We start from the raw sequence: 20,436 nt of genomic DNA, 5'->3' as shown, positions 1-20,436 counted from the left end.
ACCCTTATATAAGATAGGATAGTCTGGCTTATCCTATCTTACATAAACTTCAAGGAGCAAATTCTGAAGTTCCGCAGAGCTTACTCCTGATATTTTTCTTCTAACTCTATGGGTTCCTCCTAGGGGATTTTATATATTCCCACAACTTTAAATACCATCTTCACGTAGGTAACCCTACGCCAAGCATGCCCCAGATAGTTCTGGATTATACCTAGTGTGCTGGCAAAATTAGTCATTCCCTTTTCATTCTCCAAACTGTTACAGTTTGGATAATTAAATAATATAGTCTCCTTATTTATATGTCAATTATATGCAAATTTCTATTTCCAGCCCCAGGCTTCCTTTAGAGCGTCACACATAGCATTACCAACCATAACACTCAACACCTCCACTTGTATATCTCACAAGCATAGGCATCTCAAGCTTCACATCTCCTATACTGAAAATGTTTTCTTCTCCCCTTTTCCAATCCGCTGCTTCTCCAATATGCTACATGCATGTACCCATTTGCTTGAGTTAGGAACATGATGTCATCTTTGACACCGGCCTCTCCCTCATCACCCACATGTAATCTCTCACCAATTCCTGTCAAATGTACCTCTGAAATATATCACAAACCTACACACCTCTTCTCATTTCGACTGCCACCACCTGATCAAAGTCATTGCTCTTCTGGACTCCCGCTTCATAACTAGATTCTACTCCTGCTTCTACTCTTTACACAGCAGCCAGAATGACCTTTAAAACATAAATTAGATCATGTCCTTTCCTAGTTTAAGAATATTCAGTGATTCTAAAAATAAAATCTTAAATTTTCAATTCTGGTCCATAATGTCCTACATGATGTTGTCCCTGTTTATTTTCCTGGCCTTTACTCCCCACCTCCCACATCTCTGTCTCAGTCATTCTGTCCTGCTTTTAGTCCAGCAACAAGCCATGTTTTCTCCTCCCCGATGCCTTTGCACCTGCTGTCCTTTTGTCTGACAGAGACTGTTAGATGCTCACTAAAGACCACATTCTCGTCACCCACCTAGGTGTACTGCTAGACTCCATCTCCCAGACTCCATTGCACTTATTGTAGCCAGGGAGTACAATTCCAGGTAATGTGATGTGAGCAGAATATATTACACTTCCAGGCGTGGTCCCTAAGGACATCCCACACATACTCCTCTATGAACTTTCCTCTTTCCCATTGTCTGCAGTGGAGATGACCACCATACAACTTTGGTGGCCACATGTGGAAGATGGCACATCTTCTGTCAGAATGGGTCCCAGAATGACTGTGTGGGGAAAAGCCAGCTCATCTTTTTGTCTTCTGCCCAGTACAGGTACCTGAGTAAGACATATACTTCTACTGTGCCTAAGCTATTATATATTTGGAAGCCTATTATTATTACAACAGTTAACAATATTTAGAAAAACAAACAAAGAACAAAATCCTGTACCTGGAACATTGATCAATATACCAACACACACACACACACAACACCCCTACACTCAGTCACTCTGCATTGTTCACATCTATTCATATCTTAGGTCTGGGCTTATACCCTGTTTCCCCGAAAATAAGACCTAACCGGATCATCAGCTCTAAGGCATCTTTTGGAGCAAAAATTAATATTAAGACCCGGTCTTATTTTACTATAAGACCAGGTCATAATATAATATAACATAGTATAATATAATATAATACCAGGTCTATAATATAATATAATATAATACCCAGTCTTACATAAGACTGGGTCTAATATAGTATAATATAAGCCTTTTGTCCATCACAATAATATGCATAGAACTTCCACTGTGCTTGGCATACAGCAGTCAGTTAATAAATTTAAAAATATAGAGGATGAACAAATAAGAGGCCACTATCAAGGGAATACATTTTTATCATGAGACTACAATTCTAGACTAAAAATCAGAGAATTAAAACGCATACCATGGGGATACATATGTGTGGTTTTTTTTTTTTTATATCTTTATTCATTTAGAATGCAATTCTGGGCAAATTTACAACCAAGAGAAAACCCTAAACTTTGAAGTAGTGCTAACAGGCTGAATGATATGGCAGCACAGCCCTTCTGTGTACAAGCAAGAGGTCAATTTCCATTCCCTTCATAAAACCTCTTGCTAAACATTTACATTTTCTTCCCATCAAAAATGCATTAACAAAATCATGCTTATATAGCTAGTCAGCACAAGAGACAAATGACAGTTTATACTGAACTATTTAAGTCTTTCAGGATCGTGCTCACAACTCCAAGCTATAGCTGTTGATCTTTTCAATGGCATTCATTATGTAACATTGTCACCAATTACATTAAAAGGACTTCATTAATTTTTAAAAGCTAGAATTACTCTGAAAGTTCTGTATTGTAAGTAACGTGAATATTGCATTTAAGTCTAAGATGGCAAGATCATTTAAATCTTTTCTACAATCCTTTGTGAAATATATGTAGGAAAATGAATGTTATATAAGAGAAGAAAGAGCCCAAGTTATTACATTTTTACCTAAGAGTCTAATTATTTAAGTACTTTCTATTAATATTTAAATGATTAAAAAATAAGTCAGTGTTAAATATTAACTGCACAAAATCTAACAGAAAATGGCCACATTACATCATACTACATTAGAGAGAGAGAATAAAAGCAGCTAATTAGAAGCCTTTTTAAAAATTTAAAGTTTCTGACATCATTTTCCACCATTCCATCAATTCTTCCTTTTCCTCTTCTTTCCTTTCAGAAAATGATTCCAGTTCAAAATCAACCTAGAAGTGAAAATCAGGAATATATTGTTATCAAAGTGCATATGTACTTTTAAAAGCTGAAATTAAAAAAAAAATAATAATAATAATAATAATAATAAAAGCAGTTTTAGAGCTTATAGGATAAGCTCAATCTAGCTACCCAAATTAAAATATATCCTAAAATATCTCTCGAGATAAAAGATACTTTCAGTGGAAAAAAAAAATCAAAAGATATTATGTTTGAAATGTGCCTTGATCTAATAGGATTATTTAAAAGTAGATTATTTAAAGACAGGTTACTTAAAGGCAGTCTTTTTTCCCAGTAAAAAGATATAATTTATAATTAATGTTCTGCCTTTAAATATTCAGCGAGCTTCTCCTGTCAACCTTGAATTTTCTAACAGCTAAAGGAACGTGGGAGAATGCAGTTCGGTGTCCTGCCACCCCAAACCACAAGGTTCCACTCTCCAGAACTTCGAATCTGCTAAAGAAACTGATGGCAGCACACATCTCCAAACCACCACAGACCCAGAGGCCCAAGAACTCAACCCCCCTTGGGAACTGGGTGGCCTCATCAGGTTCATGAAGAATCCATACACTTCTGCATTAAGGAAATTCAAAACATGCAGCCCCCATCCCCGATATTCCTCCAGCCCTCTAGATATCTATGCCCCCATTACAGATGGAACCTAGAGTCCCTTGATTTAGACACTTAAACTGCTCGTTATTTAGGAACATGATGACCCTCACCACCTCCTTGAAGTAACACATGCTAAAAAGGTTAAGGATCAAAATAGTTGAAACTTTCACAACCTGTTTCTGAGGCTACTTTTTTCCAGGATTCATTTGTCCAGATTCACCTTCCAATTTTAATACATTTACAGCCAAATGTGCACAAATACACAATCAAAACCAAAGCACCAGTTAAAAACTCAAGATGTTTTGTTTGCAAAACCCAAGCATTGATACTCCAAACTTTGGGCGCATAAACAAAAGTACAATAACTTCTTTTCAAGTAAGCCGTTTGATTGTAAACCCTGGAAGTCGTTACATGGTTCCGGTAATGTAATACAAAGACAGTAGTAAAATCCTGTTCTAAGAGAAGTTTTGGTCTCATGCCTATTACTTTCCTAGAAAAATAAATGGTCTCTACTTAAATGTAATGTGGTGTTAGTTAATGCTCATAGTATGTGCTTAATAAATGTTTAGTTAATGCCTGAAATTATCTTGCAGGCATCATTTATTTTTCCAAATACTCATTGTGTATAAAGTATTGTACTAGGTTTTAGAGATAAAAAGATGAATGCCACAGAATTCAATCATATAGATTGAAATCAATGTCGCAAAATAAAAAAAAAAGTTTAATTTTTCAGGTTTTATTTAAATTTCTTGTGGATCTCTTTGAAAAATGAGAGAGAATAACAGAGCTTCACAATGAGCGGTATTAAATCAACAAATGAGCCCTTGATCAAATCACTTAACTTTCCTAAGATTCAGTTTTCTCATATGTTAAATGGGGATAATAATGGTACCTACCTCATACGGTTATTATGAAGATTGAATATAAGTTACTTAATTATGCCCGGCACATGTTAAGTACTTAATAAATCTTAGCTGTTGTTATGATTACTTACTCCAACAGCAGGGCTATAAGGAACAGCCACTTTCTTTGTTATCGCCAGATAGCCTGGAGCTGAGGCTGTAAGTTTATAGTTTCCTGGTACAAGCAGCCTCCAGTAATCACCATCCTTTGCTGTAGGGAAACAAAAATGTTACATCATAAGGCAGGTATGTGAAATGCATAATTACGCCAGTGAAGGAATACCCGCTATACCTCAGTTCGGCTTCTTGCATTCCCTATTTTTAAAGTAGATGTTAATGGAATTTCGTGAAATTTCGTTGAAAAAGAGTGTGAAACTCTCTAAAGGCATCATTTCCTATGGCAATTTTACAGAGATTAATGTTAAATTGTCTAATAAATTTTTTAAAATAATGAATCCTCACAATCACATCAGAAGTATCACAGGAAAAAAGATATCGACAGTTCCCACGCAGTGGGGTCAGCATCTGGCACCATGTTTTCTTGCCAAGAGAAGACCTGATGGTCGGAGAGTCTAGATCAGTGTTTCACAAAGTATGGCCCAAAGATATTATCACCATAATCCCTGAGGCACTTGTCAGAAATTTAGATTTCCAAAGATTCAAAACATGTTGGTCCAGAGTGCCTTCTAGGAACTGTATTTCCACAAGTTCTCTGGAGAGTCTTAGGCAGTTACGTTTCACACTCTCTCACTCTCACGTATCCATAGTTCCCTCCTAACTTAGAGCAGGTAGGTTCCAGGGCCCACAGCTATAACCACTCTCACGCATATGCTTTCAAGTCATTTACGTTTCCCTCTTGGTTATTCATGCCTGGCAAACCACCAACCCTGGATAATTTCCAACTCTATGCCGGGCCCTGTGCGGCTGCAAGGAGCTGGAGAAAGCACACACCCATGCTGATCTGTCTCTGATTCATAAATAGCAACCTTACACAGGTCATGGTGCTATCCTGCCTTCCTCCTAGTCCCTCCGTCACGAATCTTTCACTCTCCCATTTTCCTAGACCAGTGTTTTATCACTGGGAAACTGGGTAAGATGCAAATTCTAATTCACTAGCTCTGGGGTGAGGCCTGAGATTCTGCATTTCTAACCAGCTCCAAGGTGACTGAACTCAGCTGCTGGTTGGGGCCCGTATTTTGAGGAGCAAGGTCTCAGTGGACAATTCACTTTCTCCTTTTTCCTAACACGTCCTCGTCAACCTCTCTCTCAGTTGGTGCTTTACACCATATTTCACTGTGAAAACAGAAACAATCAGAAAAAAAAACAAGTCCCCGTCACCATCTCCTCCAATCCACCTTTAAACTCCACACCTCCTTTCTATTAGTGCCTCATTTACCTTCTTTTTATAGCAACATGCCTGCAAGGATTTGTCAATACTCTCTATCTCTAATGTCTCTCCTCCTATGCTCTCTCCCCGATCAGGCTCCCACCATGCCATCAAAACAGATTTTGTCAAGATTCTCCACACTGGTTCGTTCACAAGGTTCATCTTACTTGACACTTTTTAGCACTCCCTCCATCTTGAAACACATCCAGGTTTCCAGGACATTGCACTCAGTTTTCCCTCTACCTCACACTTCACTGCTAGGTCTTCCTCATTGCCCAGCCCTTGAAAAGCTGGAGTGCCCCAAAGCCCATCCTCAATTTGCATTCCTTTCTACCTATATCTACTCCCTACATTAGATTTTACTAAAATTTTCACATAATGGAATGCAAAGAAAATAATATTTGTATAACACACTAGGGTTAACAGATAGGAGAGGTTTCTTGTGGCCGGAGGGGATCGACGCCTGGGTGCCATGTTCAAAAGCCAGTCTCCTGAAGGGCTAAGGGAGTATATCTTAGCACAGATTCTGGTATATGTCTGGGAAGCTGTGCTGGCACTTAGTGGGTTGTTGAAAAATAATTGTTGAATAAATGAATAAATGGAGTTTTAGAGGACAAATGTTAAAGATTTTTTTTAATACATGTTATACATGTGGAGGTTAAGAAAGATGTAATGGTATAGAGTGGTTTGGAAAATAAGTTAAAGGTTAATTATAAGGTCTAGAAATATGTAAAGAGTTCATAGCTAAAAATAAATATTAATTTTGTTGAAAATATTCCAACAAATAACAGTTAAACTGAAATGAGTACATAGATGTTTATTAACAGGAATAGGTAGGTTTGCCAGGAAACCATATCATTTGGTCCAACCTGGGAAAATTGAAATGTGGTTTATACCAAGAAATAACTAACATCGATGTCAATCCTGTAACATCCTGTTTAACCTTGAATAAGTCTGGATTTATTATATGATTTAAATGAAGTGATAGATAGGAAATCCTAGACATACAATATGCCGGCAGTTCTCCTTCCTACTCTTTTCACTCCCACAAATTAATAGCTCCTTAGCACCTCTTCCTAAGAGAGATCAGAACAATGCTGGTATTTTAATTCTAGTGAGTTCATTTTCCTTTGCCTCCAGAACTACAAAGAATCTCCAGTGGACAGCACCACCTCACAGCTCTGGAGTGAGATACCTGAGGAAAGGGCGCCCTCTGCTGCACCTCAGTTTCTAAATGCAGCAGCCATCCTGAGTCACTGCCTGAATTGCTCCCACAAAGAAAATTTAACTAGATAGAAGCTGGGGGAAAGAGAAAACAAAGAGATATGAGGCATTTAATTGTTTTGCTTAGCACAGCATAAGAATTATGATACAAGCAATCATGCTCCGATATAGACTGCTAGAGCCTCCAGATCATGGCAAAGAGCACCCACCAGATGTAATGTCGTGGTCTATTCCTTCCACTGATATGGTTGCATTGGCAATGGGGTTACCTTGAAGGTCTCGAACAAATCCTTTAACTCCTCGGTGTATCTGTGAAAGTCAAGAACAGCCAAAAAGCTCGTATCAGAAATTATCTAAAACTCCATTTCATGTCAATCATCTCCTTATTTTCTACAAAAATACTGTGGATTTTTCAAAATATCAAAATATCAAAATATCAAAATATCAAAATATCAAGAATCAAAATATGCTCAAAAGGCCACTGATTGGTTTGTGCACTCTTTACTCTGCTATTTCCCAAGTGGACAAGTAACCTCCCGAAAATTTGTATCTTGTTCTGAGTCAAAGACCATTAAGGACCCTCTGAACCACCAAAACAAAAACAAACAAAAAACAGAAAGTCTGTCATGTATGTAAAACAGTTCTAGTCTTAGCACGCTATTTCATTACTTGCTATTTTAAATTTGGTCAGCTATGATTATCTTATATAGCCTCTGTCAGTTAACAAGAATACTACATTGCAGCCCTGTAATACTTGTTCATTCTTGACAAAAAGATACATACACTGCTACTACTTTGGCATTAATTCATTAACAATATTATTTGGGTTGAAAATAAGTGTCATGAAAAATCAGTGACCTTCATAACTAAAAATTGGATTTAGAAAGAAAACAGAAGAGTTGTTATTGAGAATAATCGCCGAATTACGTTGCAGTCGTCAACTAACTATTGCAATGCACACTACAAAAACAGCTTTGTTTCTTTATTTTTAAATGATAATTCAATTCAGTCAGTATGTGTTTGAAGTGACAGAGAGTCACTTCAGGTCTTTAAGGAAGTACTGCATCTGGAATATCGAATGGTAATTCATTAAGCTTTATTACTTAACAAAATATGCCCCGATCTCCCAAATGCTCAAGCTGCTCCTCAATCTGGCCCCAGAAGATGAATTTTCTTTTGCTACTTTCCCTACGGAAGATAGAATGAGTCTCATGTATCCCTTCATCACTGGAGAATAAATCTGTCAGTGGTACAATGTTTTATCGAAGAGATGTCCCTGATTATCGGCAAATTTTTTTTTGCATTTGGTATGTTTTTAGAAAGAAGCAGAATCTCTAAAACACTATACACTGACCAAAAGCTAAGCACGCTGTCAGTAATAATGAATGACAATTTTATCAATTTTATTGGCAACCAGGATAATGAAAAGGGAGCAAATACATTTTAAAAACAAAAAGACTGGGGTGTCCAGTTAGCTCAGTTGGTTGGAGTGTGGTGTTTGATCCCCGCATGGGCCACTGTGAGCTGCGCCCTCCTTAAAACAATTAATTAATTAATTAATTAATTAATTAATTAATTAATTAATTAAAAACAAAAAGACATTTTTAGGGCCTAGTGAATCTTTGACTTTTCCCCAAAATTGACTTATGAATTAGTCAATCATAATTAAGAGATTGAAATTTAGCCACTGGAAACATGAAGAGTAAGGTTTCAGAGTGAAATTTACATGGTGAAAAACTCAGGAGATTACAAAAATTGTAGACATGATTTTATTCAACTTGAGGCACCATAATCCTGCTATAATCAATATTATAAACCTTAGGGAGATGAAAGTTTTAAATTTCCTCACCACTGGAACATAAGTCAAACAATCACTTCAAAAAACATATAATTCACCTGTATTAGGCCGAAATATCCCCAGTTAATATTAATGACTTTACTTTTTTCTGCTTCTGAAACCCAAGACATATTATAGTATATGGTTTAACAAATAAATAAGTAAATGTCTATCTCTGATATGCCAATTGTGGGGCACAACTTTTCGGTTTGAGAAATCCCATGGTAGTAATAAATCTCAATCAAAGTGTCATGAGCTGTCATCATAACTCCACATGAAAGCAGATTGGAAAACCCTGGCACTTTATGGTTTTTGCAAAGGAAATCAAGGAAGTGCAAATTTCACTCATGACTGGAGGAGCTATTTACTACACTTGTTCCTCTTGTAATAATTTCTCCTCAGATTTCAGGACATTTCAATCAACCAAGGCTTTAAAAAAAATCCAGAAGATTCTCCATTGTTGCTAGAACTGTAAGTAGTCCTTAAACCCTTTTGTATTTACATGTCACCCAGAGAGCTTGCTGAAATGAAGATTCTAGAGTCCTGCCTTACAGGAAGTGTGATTTAATAGTGGGACAGGAAACTCATTTTCAACAAGAACCTAAATGATTTTGAAGCAGGTGACATTGACTATTTTTGAGAAATTCTCGGGGAATTTTGAGAGCTCAACTGTTCCAAATCTATTGCGTATGAAGCGCTTCTTAGCAAACCATTTGCCCGAATTAATTTTACAATTCCAGTTTCTGCAAACATCCCTTTAAAACTCTGCAAGAGACTTCCTCTCAACCCATTACAGAATTAGATCTCCTTCCTAATCACCTATTTTCCATGAGTTGTAAACTAGTGCACACTTAGATTTTAGGCCCAGGTGTTCATTTCCTAATCACCATATTCTGTTTCATTATCAAGAAAGCAATTGCAACACAGAACTTCTGGCCGTCCTCACTGATCTTTCATCCGCCTTTGAGTCCCTAACGTGAGTATTCTACGAGGCGTTCTGCATGAGCTCACAGTTGATGCCATTCTTACTGCTTCTACACAGCCTGCATCATAACACTGATGCCCTATGAAGGCGGAGCACGAGGATCTGCGGACAGATCAAATTTTCATTCCGAGCGGCATAAAACAGGCTTATATAGTCCTGTACAGTATGGTCCTGATCCCTCTTCTTCCCAGCTTATTTCTATATAAATTGATATACCAGCTTTTAGATGGATTGACGCATGCCCACTTGTTAACATAAGTATGACAAATATTCTCCTCTTTCCTGATGGCGTACGTTGGTGCTTAATTTTGTTTTGTATTTTTCTCAAGAACTAAGAGAGGACTAATAATCAGAGTAATAATCTTATTGGCATCAACTATAGTAAATCTTAGAGTCTAGCTCCCAGACGCCTTTTCTGAGCCCCCAGGACAGGGTTAGGGACCCTTCTACGCACTGCCATTGCTTTTTGTAGTTCACCTTTATTTTAGCATTTATCTTCTTCTCTTGTAATCAGGCACTCATTTTTCTGAACCCCACAAATATGAAGCCTTCCTGAGAATGGTCACTAGCCCCGGTGCCTTACCGGGTGCCGAGGACATGAAAGTAGCACCATTAATTTTTGTTGAAAAAAAATGTAAATAAAATGAAAAGCATTGTATTAAGGAGGCATTCTTTAATATCTAAATGGAGAACACACCAAATACCCTTGTCTTACTTCCTCTACCTCCAAAAATACATTTTTCAGTTAACTTTGCTCTTAGAACATCTATCCAAGTACAACTCTCTTCGAAGGAGACATTTTACAGGGATCCACACCTGTAAAGGTCACCATGGCTTTTTATCCTGTTTTGTTGTTGAAAATACCCTTTTATGGTAATATAGAGTAGGATCCCATTGGTTGAAAAAAATCCTGTTTAATGGGTGTTTTTTTAACATCACTAGCTGTCATTGGTGGGTCTATTCCATGACAGTCCCTTTTGGTCAGATCCCTAATATGAATATTTCACATGTGTAAAATAATTTTTAAATTGATTTTACACTTTTTAAAAAACACTGAGTCCATATATATGTTTTATGTATATATGTGTGGGGACACAAAATGTGTCCCAAAAATTGTGTATACGTTTTAAGAAAGGAAAAAACTGTATTAATTGTAATACTCAATATATACTAATAACAAAAGATAATACAAGTCACATTTGACTTCTGCAATTACAAGAGGTGCTCAAAGTGGTGACCATCAGCGTCCAGACACTTCTGATTTACAGCGAACTACTGCTTGAGCAACATTGACCAAAGTGTCCACTTGTGTACATTTTTTTGGCACCCCCAGGGGGTGTGTGTGTGTGTGTGTGTGTGTGTATGGTTGTGTGTGTGTGTACATACATGCAAAAAGTTATATGGTTATTTAACAGCACTTATTTATATCAAATTAGTTTAAAAATTAATCTGGACTAGCTGCTGGCATGTGAAACTAACGTCATGCTACTTGACTTTGGGTATAAATGGCCACATACAGAATGGAATTTGAAAACTGTCAAGGCACAACAAGCAAGGATCAGAGTCTTTAGGTCTTTTCTTCCACCATTGTCCCTGATGCCAACGTCTACATAGCATACAGGGGTGGGGTTGGCAGGGGACTGGCCTGGATTAAGTCTGAGTAGGTAAGATATTTTATTCTAACAAATAGTGAGATGCTCCAAAATTCTGTATATACCCCATTGGAATGGCTACATAAGTGACTCAGGTAAAGATCTAGGCTGATATCATGAGAAGTGATAAGATATGGTGATTCTGGAATTAGACAGACTGGATTCTGGCTCAGTGACTTCAGGCAACTGTTTAAAATCTCTGTGCCTCTGATTCCTCATCTTTAATTCAGGGCTGATTATGACAATATTACTCTCCTCATAGAGTTGTTGTGAGGATCGAATATATTAATTGCTACCTGTAAGGCACTTAGAAGAATGCCTGGGAAACAGTACATGCCCAATAAATTAAGCTATCGTTATTATTATTATTACTACCTCAGATTCAGCTGAATTTAGTGTGAGACAAGTGAGACATGTGGGCACAAAATTTAAGGATGCACTTACTTCTAGATGCTGACCCCATACTTGTATGACCCTGAGAGTGAATGCCTCCTTAAATCCTCGATGCCTCACTTACCTCATTCTAACACTGGTCCTGCCTGGGATGAACTCACAAGCCCAAGGTGATCAAGGTGGAGAAGGGTCCTAGGATTGCCCTTGCTTAGAGCAATATAAATGAAAAGAGAGTTTTATTTCACTTCTCCACAACCCTCCAGTTTAATCATTTCTCACTGAATATTCGTAAACCACAAAATCCATGAAAAATGAAAGCTTCTTTGCACCATTACTGACACATTTTCCAAATGTAGCATCCTCATTCTGGGTCAGATGGATTCCCCTAGACTGGGCTCCCCTTAGGAGACTATTGTAAAGCAGGTTTAACGCTCTTAAATCTCCCATTTACACTGAAAACTGAGTTTACCTGCTCAAGATAGCTAATGAGGGAGTTTTTGTTATCTTCCCAGTAGCTCTTCAAAGTCTCTTCAGGTGGAAACTTTTCACAGCTAAGCTCCACAGTGATCTCGAAGCAATTGCTGCTGAGGTAATTGAAGTCTTGCATTCCTGCCAAGACACCAAAGGGAAAGTCAAAGACTAAAACCCTACACAGGCTGTTCTGATGAAATGAGAGCCAAGTATAAAAGACACGCCAACCAGTTGCACTTGGGGAGCTTGTGGGAAACCACAAGGAAAATCGCATGCCGTAGGGACAGAACAACATACTTGGGAGCTTGTTACCACCTTAAAAGCACAAACCCTCTCAGCTTCTTAAGTAATAATTCAGCTTAATGCATTGCTGCTGTAGGGAGCTCAAGCAAGCATTGGCCACAGTCCAGATTGCTGGATTCAGCTTCAAAGAAGACAACAGGGGAATGTTATCACCAAAATGGCAAAATTGGAGTGTTCTACTGTTCCCTCCCCAAAGAACACTGATTTTGACAATCACCCATGAATAAAGAGCCTTTTTGGAAGTCAGGATTCCAATGGAAAATTTCTAGTACACCGTTGGAGCCAAAAAAAAAAAAATCCAAGATTGAACGCATGAAGAGAGTAGGAAGAACAGTTTCACTTTACCTTCTCTAAGGTGGCATAGCTCAGTGCCAAAACAGACCTAATATGTAACATGAAAACATTCAAAAATACACTAATACTGTAATATGGTGGTGTGTTAATCACTGAACTCTAGTACAAAGGCTAAAAGAAAAAATATTAAAAATAATAGTGATTTTTTAATGGATACACAATGTAAAAGGTGTAACCTGTGATATCAAAACATAAAATGTGGGTGGAGGGAGGTAAAAGGGTAAGCTTTTGTTAGGATATTACCAGTTTAAAATTGACTGTCATGCTATACAACGTTTTATGTAAGCCTCATAGTAACAATAATGCAAAAATCTACAGTAGATTCAAAAAAGTTAAAGATAAAGAAATCAAAGTGTACCACTACAGAAAATCCTCAATTCGCATTGGAACAGAGCAAGAAAGGAAGTGAGGGACAAGGGAACTACAAAATAGACAGAAAACAATAAGATGGCATTAGTAAGTCCTTACCTATGCAAGTTACTTTAAATGTAAATAGATTAAATTTTCCAATCAAAAGGTATAGAGTGACTGAATGGATAAAAACATAAGACCCAACTATATGAGGGTGTCTACGAGAAACTCACAATAGCTTTAAGGACACAAACAGGCTCAAAGTGAAGGGACTAGAAAAAGATATTCCATTAAAATGTAAACCAGAAGAGAACAAGAGTAGCTATACTCATATCAGGAAAAATATAGTTTAAGCCAAAAACTGTAATAAGAGACAAAGAAGGCCATTATATTAAGATAAGACAGTCAATACATCAAAGTTTATAAATATCAAAAAAGTATAGGCACTCAACACTGGAGCACCTAAATATATATATTAAGCAAACACTAACATATCTGATGGAAAAAATAGACAACAATACAATAATAATAGGGGACTTCAATACCCCACTTTCAACAATAGATAGGTCATCCAGACAGAAAATCAATAAGGCAATACTGGTCTTGAACTACACTTTACACCCCATAAACCTGACAGACTCATACAGAATATACCATTCAACAGCAGAAGAATACACATTATTCTCAAGCACACACGGAACAATCTCCAGAATAGATCATATGATAAGTCACAAAACAAGTCTTAGCAAACTTAAAAAGACTGAAATCATGCCAAATATCTTTTATAACCACAATGGTATGAAACTAGACATGATTACAGGAGGGAAACTGGAAAATTCACAAATACATAGAAAAGTAAACAATACACTCCTGAACAACCAATGGGTCAAAGAGGAAATGAGAAACTGAATATCTCCAACAAATGAAAATAGAAACACAACATACAAAAGTTATGGGCTGCAGTTAAAGCAGTCCTAATGGAGAAGTTTGTTGTGATAAATAAGATCTCACAACCAATGACTGATTAATTTGGAGTCACCAAATGCTGGTTCCCTGGCCTCAAGGGAGGACAACCTTGCCTGTAATTTACGTATGCTTGAGGCCCTCCTTCCAATGGCTCAGGTAAGATGTGGCTAGACTGTACCTGGGACCACATCCTTGCTCAGCTCTGTCTCCTTCCTTATTTTCCTCAATAAATTATGAGCACCAAAATCACTGTCTCGGGCTCTGCTTCTAGAAAACTTGACCTAATACACTAATTTTATTCACCTCATAGAGAATAAAGAAAGTCAAAGCTGCCTTTTACTGTTTGATTACTATGGAACATAATCATTAACTATGATTAAAATTTTTAGTAGTATTATTATCATTCTTTTATTGATACAGATTACTTGATATTCTGTTTACAGAGGGGGCCAAAAAAAGTATACACATTTTAAGAAAGGGAAAAACTGTACTAAAATTGTAACACAATGAATGACGCTAGCATTCATTTGACTAACACCATCTTTTGAGCAAACGTCATACTACACGTTGCTACCGTAATTCAATACAACTTCAAAAAGTAATACATAGATAACACCTATTAAAACGTGTACCTTTTTTTGGCACCACCAGTGTAATGCACTACTTGTCCCAAAAAAAGGTAATTCCAAAGGAATTACTAAAGTTTTTTATAAAAATTGAAGTATAAAATACTTCCCATCTGATGAATTTGACACAGTCTACATCCTAAAACCTGACATAGATCTTATTTCTCAAGCTATTCAGGGGAGTACTAAATTTGATCTGGCCTGATGTAAAATATTAATTAAAACAGAATAAAAATATATCAGAAAGAAAAAATCAGGAAGAATATTTTTCTCAGGGCATAATTCAACAAAAGAAACATATTCAACCAAAACCCTATAATTAGTTAGTGCTGCTACTGCCCTAATTATCTTTTTCTTTTACAGGTAGGCTTAGAAAAATTGTTCTAATCAAAGAGAGGGGAAAATAACTGTATCAGTGTCTCAATTTCACTCTTCGTTCTTGGTAGAGGCAAGTCTTACACAACTGTAATTGGTCCAGAGAGCCATAAAAATAAGAGCTCTGCATAGCTCATGTTGGGGCAAGGGAACCACGAGAACTGTTTTGGATTTCTAGAAGATGCATCCTCCAGCAGCTGTGCTGTAGTGGGCTTTTCCCTTTTCAGATCCCATAAACAGTGAAGGGTTTCCTGATCTAATAGTACTTATAACAGTAATGAATATAAAATAAATATTTCACATCAAATCATCTCTGTCATTCCATCATTAAAATAAAAACAAAAAAGTTATGTGGACCAAGACAGGCTAAAGGCCAAAGCCTGCCCTCTGAAATACACATTTACCTATAGTCAAAGCATGACTAAAATAATCAGGATGCTTTCTTATTCCCTAAGGCTAGAATTTGAAAAGTAAGGGTAGTTAACCATATTCAATTTATATTTTCCCACTGGACATCTTCAATGCATTTCCCTTATCTCTTCAATTCACATCTTGATTTTTAAAAACCAATAAAAATAAAACTATACATAGTAATCATTTACATAGAAAACTAATTTTAATGGATGAACTATAGATTCAATCAATTTCCTAGTAACTGAAGAGGACTAAAGATTCTCTGTATCCAATTGGTAATTATAAATAAGCCAATATCACATAATCAAAGATCAAAATGGAAACTCACCGCCAGGTACGCTGTACCAAGCAGCTCCATTGGTTGTTCCATCTACAAAGCTGCTATCATCATCGTTCTTGCGACATGGTGGCCGATTGGGGTCCGCCATGGGTGGGTTAAAAGAGGAGTATGCCCGAGCCAAGCTTTGGAAAATGGCATCATCCGGGCAGGAGCTATATTCATGTGCACTGCCTAGAAAATAAATCCACAAGGTTAAAGAAATGGACACAGACCAAGGAGCACTACATGTTTTCTGAAGGGTGATTCAGTGTTGATCTCTTGCTGATGGCTTTCTTCAGCTGCATCACTATGGGAAAGGTGTGAAAGTTTAAGTACTCAACAATTACACGTATCTTCCAGGTAACATAACTTTCACTGCTAATACCGCAAAGTAAAAATTAAATAGAGTGTACATTCTACTTAGGATTCTAAAGCTTCACAAGAAAAGGTGGTAAGCCCACAATAAATTGGGCCTGGGAGGACACTAAGGAGACATCCATTGTTAAAATTTTTTCTTAAAAGATTTTATTGGGGGAAGGGGAACAGGACTTTACTGGGGAACAGTGTGTACTTCCAGGACGTTTTTCCAAGTCAAGTTGTTGTCTTTTCAGTCTTAGTTGTGGAGGGCGCAGCTCAGCTCCAGGTCCAGTTGCCATTGCTAGTTGCAGGGGTCACAGCCCACCATTCGAACCAGCAACCTTATGGTTGAGAGGACGCTCTCCAACCAACTGAGCAATCCAGGAGCTCAGCCGCAGCTCAGCTCAAGGTGCCGTGTTCAATCTTAGTTGCAGGGGGCGGAGCCCACCATCCCTTGTGGGACTCGAGGAGTTGAACTGGCAACCTTGTGGTTGAGAGCCCACTGGCCCATGTGGGAATTGAACTGGCAGCCTTCGGAGTTAGGAGCATGGAGCTCTAACCACCTGACCACCGGGCCGGCCCCTGTTGTTAAAATTTTTAATTTAAAAAAATGTGTTTGTAAAATCGGCAGTTATAAAATAGATGTAAAGTACGGCCTAGAGAATATAGTCTATAATATTGTGATAACTATGTATAAGTCTAGGTGGGTACTAGACTTATCGGGGTGATCACTTTGTAAGGTATATAAATGTCTAATCACTATGTTGTACATCTGAAATTAATGTAATACTGTATGTCAACTGTAATTGAATTTTTTTTTATTTTAAAATGTACTTGTACCAACCTCATAGCCACTATAAACCAGTGTCACACATACTTTTTAGTATCTGAATTTAGAATTTTAAAAAATCTATGTGTATTATGGAAATAAATGTTTCTGATATACTGTATTCTGATTCATGTATTACAAAATATGCCAAGCTTTTAAATTTCCCAGCTATTGACAAACCACAAAATCTGTAAATTTTAATAGTGTTTCACCAAAGACTTTCTACAAAACTCAAAGTTTCCAATCCCTAAAATTATCATCCTGTGTTTAAAAGAACTAACTCTTTCAAGTCCCCTGAGGCTCAAGCCAAAGCAGGAAACTTCCTGGAGCAACAAAAATGAAGCTGAAAATATCTATCTGGCTAAAGCTTGCTATGCCTGAACTTAACTAAAACCTGTTAGAGAAAATCAAAGCACCACTTTCTTCCCTGACACACTGTAAACAGTTCCAAATGCAAAAGGATGAGAGAAAGATAAGACACACGTGGAGATCCACCTGAGCCCCCATGAAGCACCAAGAGGCTGCCTCCATCTTTAAGCCATCTTGTATACAGAACTATATAACATCCATAATTTCTCCATTTTACCAGGGTCTAAAAGTGCCCCAAGTTCATGACTTCTGTTGTCTCCCTTACTCTTGTTTGAGTGTTCTGTCAAGATTACATTTCTCTTCAGCTAAATATATTTTTTAAAGTTACAGTCCTCTTCTGCCAAATATATATGCCAATGCTACACGAAACAGTTAGGGGATGTTCCTGTTAAACATATGTATTTCTACAGGCAAAATCACTTTATGACCAGTTCTTTAAAAGAATATTCTAGAAATCATCCTTCAGAGCCTTGTAAAGTAATTGTAACCCTTAAACCAATCAGAGAAGCAGAAAGAATACCTACCACTCCGGGTCTCATCATATGGGTAATTGGCCACAAGGTCTCCTCCGTGGAGATTGGCAGAGAGCACAAAAGGAATATCCATAATCCAGTGAATGACAGCCTTGGTCTCAGGTGCAAGCTGTATTAAAGTTTAGAGATTAAAGATTATAAATTTGGTCATCATTGGTGAGATCACTTGACAAAAACGACATAGAAAGGGTTTAAAAATACTAAAAGCTGGTCAACTACTTTGTGGTTGTTTTCATAGAAAAAAAAGATTCCTGTATAAGCAGCATTCCCCATCTTTATCTTCCTCAGACTTACAATAAAGAAAAAAAAATGTAACAGTGTTTAAATTACAAGTTCTACTTTTAGGGGCTGCCAGCTTTTCTCTCTTTGAAAACCAGCATGCAAAGCACTTACAAATTTTGGAATATCTCCATTTGATATTTCAGTGTTAATAATAAGCAAAGATAAGACACAGAGAAAAGAAAATAGTTGAACCACTGTTAAAGAGAAACCACAGGCCCAAAATGGCATCACTTGTGCTAAAGCCTATGATGTCAAACCTATATTTTACACCTGAGCTATTGCTATTTCAAACTCTCCCAGACTTAACCGACCAGTCCATGGTCAAGCACTAGTAAAGTAATCTATCAGGTGGGCCCTCTCCTTCATGCAAAGAAAGAAGAGGTGATCTGTATGGAAAAACCCTTGCTGTTCCCTTCCCTCCAAAAGAAGATATCCTGGTCTAAAAATCAATCCTTTATTTTCTTTTGTCAATAGTTCCCTTGCCCCTTTTTCTAGAAAAACTTCGCATTTTGTGCAACTCCTTGGAGCACCCTTCTAGTTGCTAGATGGAAGCTACCAGATTCATGAATCACTTAATAAAGTCAATTAGATCTTCAAATTTACTCGATTAAATTTTGTTTTTTAACACCGCAGAACAGGGTCCTTTCTCTATGGTGGTTCAATTCTAGAAACACATGGTAAATTTTATTTCCAATTTCTGCTTACTATTTTTCCAATTCCCTTCAACTACTTTAAACACTGTCCCTATAAAAAAATATTAGGCTGGGTCTCTTTCAGAGCTCACTGTAAAATATCGGTTTACTTTGGGACAATCCTCTTAAATTACAAAACAAAGGCAAAAGTTTCAGGAATTCATGTTGTCTTTTGAATGATTCACAACCTTTCAAAGCTTGGAAGCAAAACAAAGGAGGAAAGAAATTTACAGCAAAAAATTAATCTGGAGCCAAAAGCTTCATATTTTTACGTGATGAGTTTTTAATAGCAGTTAGGAAGACTCTCAAATTCCCAAGTACTTCTCTGATTAAAATATATATATATATATAATTATATTAAAATATATATATTAAAATATATATTATTTATATATATATATTATATATATAAAAGCTTTATTGGAGATCCCTTCTGTTCTTTGGGACAGAAAATCTAACAGCATCAGTAGGTGTCATGCAGGGTGGCCTGCAGGGTCTCTGGGTCTCTGGTCCCGCTCCCCACATAAGAACGCAGGACCTGGTGAGGCCAAAAAGGAACACCCACGGAGCCATAGGTAGGGGAGTCACACCACTATATTCTCGCTGGCGGCTGGGCTGGAGAAACAGGAAACAGGAGCCACACAATTCTCAACCCTCACTGCGCCGCTTGCAGACTCAGCCACCATCTTCTTGCTAGCCCCCATTAGCTGCTAGCCTAGCCACGGCAGTTATATTAGTGCCCAATGGCTCACTGGTTACAGCTGACGGCCAACTAGCCACAGCTGATGGCCATTTGATCACAGTCAACGGCCATTTACTACCTGAGCCAGCACCTTTCTATGTGAGGCCGAGAGCCTGGAAACTGCTTTTTGGGGCTCTGTCCCCACAGTAGGGTTTGATGGTTATAATAAGATCTTGTAGTTGTACATCTCTGTTCAATTTATGAGTAGCTCTCACATACACTAATTTATTGAGCTTCACCACATCCCCATTGGATAGAAGATATTCATCCCCATCTCACAGGGAGGACTCTGAAGGTTGGCTGTGTTAATAACATGTGCAAGATCATACAGCTAAAGAAATCAATCCAGTCTATGAAACCATAAAGCCCGTGCTATTTTTAGTATGTGAGCTTTAATGTATCAAAACTATTCTATTTTTCACATAGGTTACTCATAACTGTGGAAAAGTGTCATTTAGAATAGGGTGTTGTTTTCATTAATATTTGTTTGGTTTATCTTATTCTCACCACACACAAACACACACAAATAAATGTTCATTGTACAAAATGTATAGGAGACAAACACAAAGAAGAAAGTTAAAATTACCGATAAACTACCTAAAGATACCCACTGCTAACATTTTCATGTATCTCTTTCTCAGTCTTTTTCCAATGCACTTATATAATTTTTAAAATGTTATAATTTA

At 37.3% G+C, this 20,436-nt stretch overlaps 1 protein-coding gene across 1 annotated transcript in view; it reads right to left on the bottom strand.

Annotated features, from left to right (window-relative positions):
* Positions 1-1,951: 1,951 nt before the first annotated feature.
* Positions 1,952-20,436, bottom strand: part of CPE (carboxypeptidase E) — a 94,143-nt gene continuing 75,658 nt past the window's right edge. Inside the window, exons 4-9 of the mRNA XM_033135094.1 lie at positions 18,026-18,143; positions 15,956-16,138; positions 12,237-12,376; positions 7,110-7,209; positions 4,382-4,500; positions 1,952-2,768 (exon numbers count right to left, since the gene is read on the bottom strand). Of these exons, the coding sequence (XP_032990985.1) occupies positions 2,670-2,768; positions 4,382-4,500; positions 7,110-7,209; positions 12,237-12,376; positions 15,956-16,138; positions 18,026-18,143 (759 nt within the window). The 3' untranslated portion in view covers positions 1,952-2,669. The remainder of the gene's footprint in view (positions 2,769-4,381; positions 4,501-7,109; positions 7,210-12,236; positions 12,377-15,955; positions 16,139-18,025; positions 18,144-20,436) is intronic.

This window comes from Rhinolophus ferrumequinum, chromosome 18 (genome assembly GCF_004115265.2).
Source record: "Rhinolophus ferrumequinum isolate MPI-CBG mRhiFer1 chromosome 18, mRhiFer1_v1.p, whole genome shotgun sequence".
Taxonomy (NCBI): domain Eukaryota; kingdom Metazoa; phylum Chordata; class Mammalia; order Chiroptera; family Rhinolophidae; genus Rhinolophus; species Rhinolophus ferrumequinum.
Note: the sequence above shows the minus strand (reverse complement) of the source record. Positions and strands in the feature narration are given on the sequence as shown.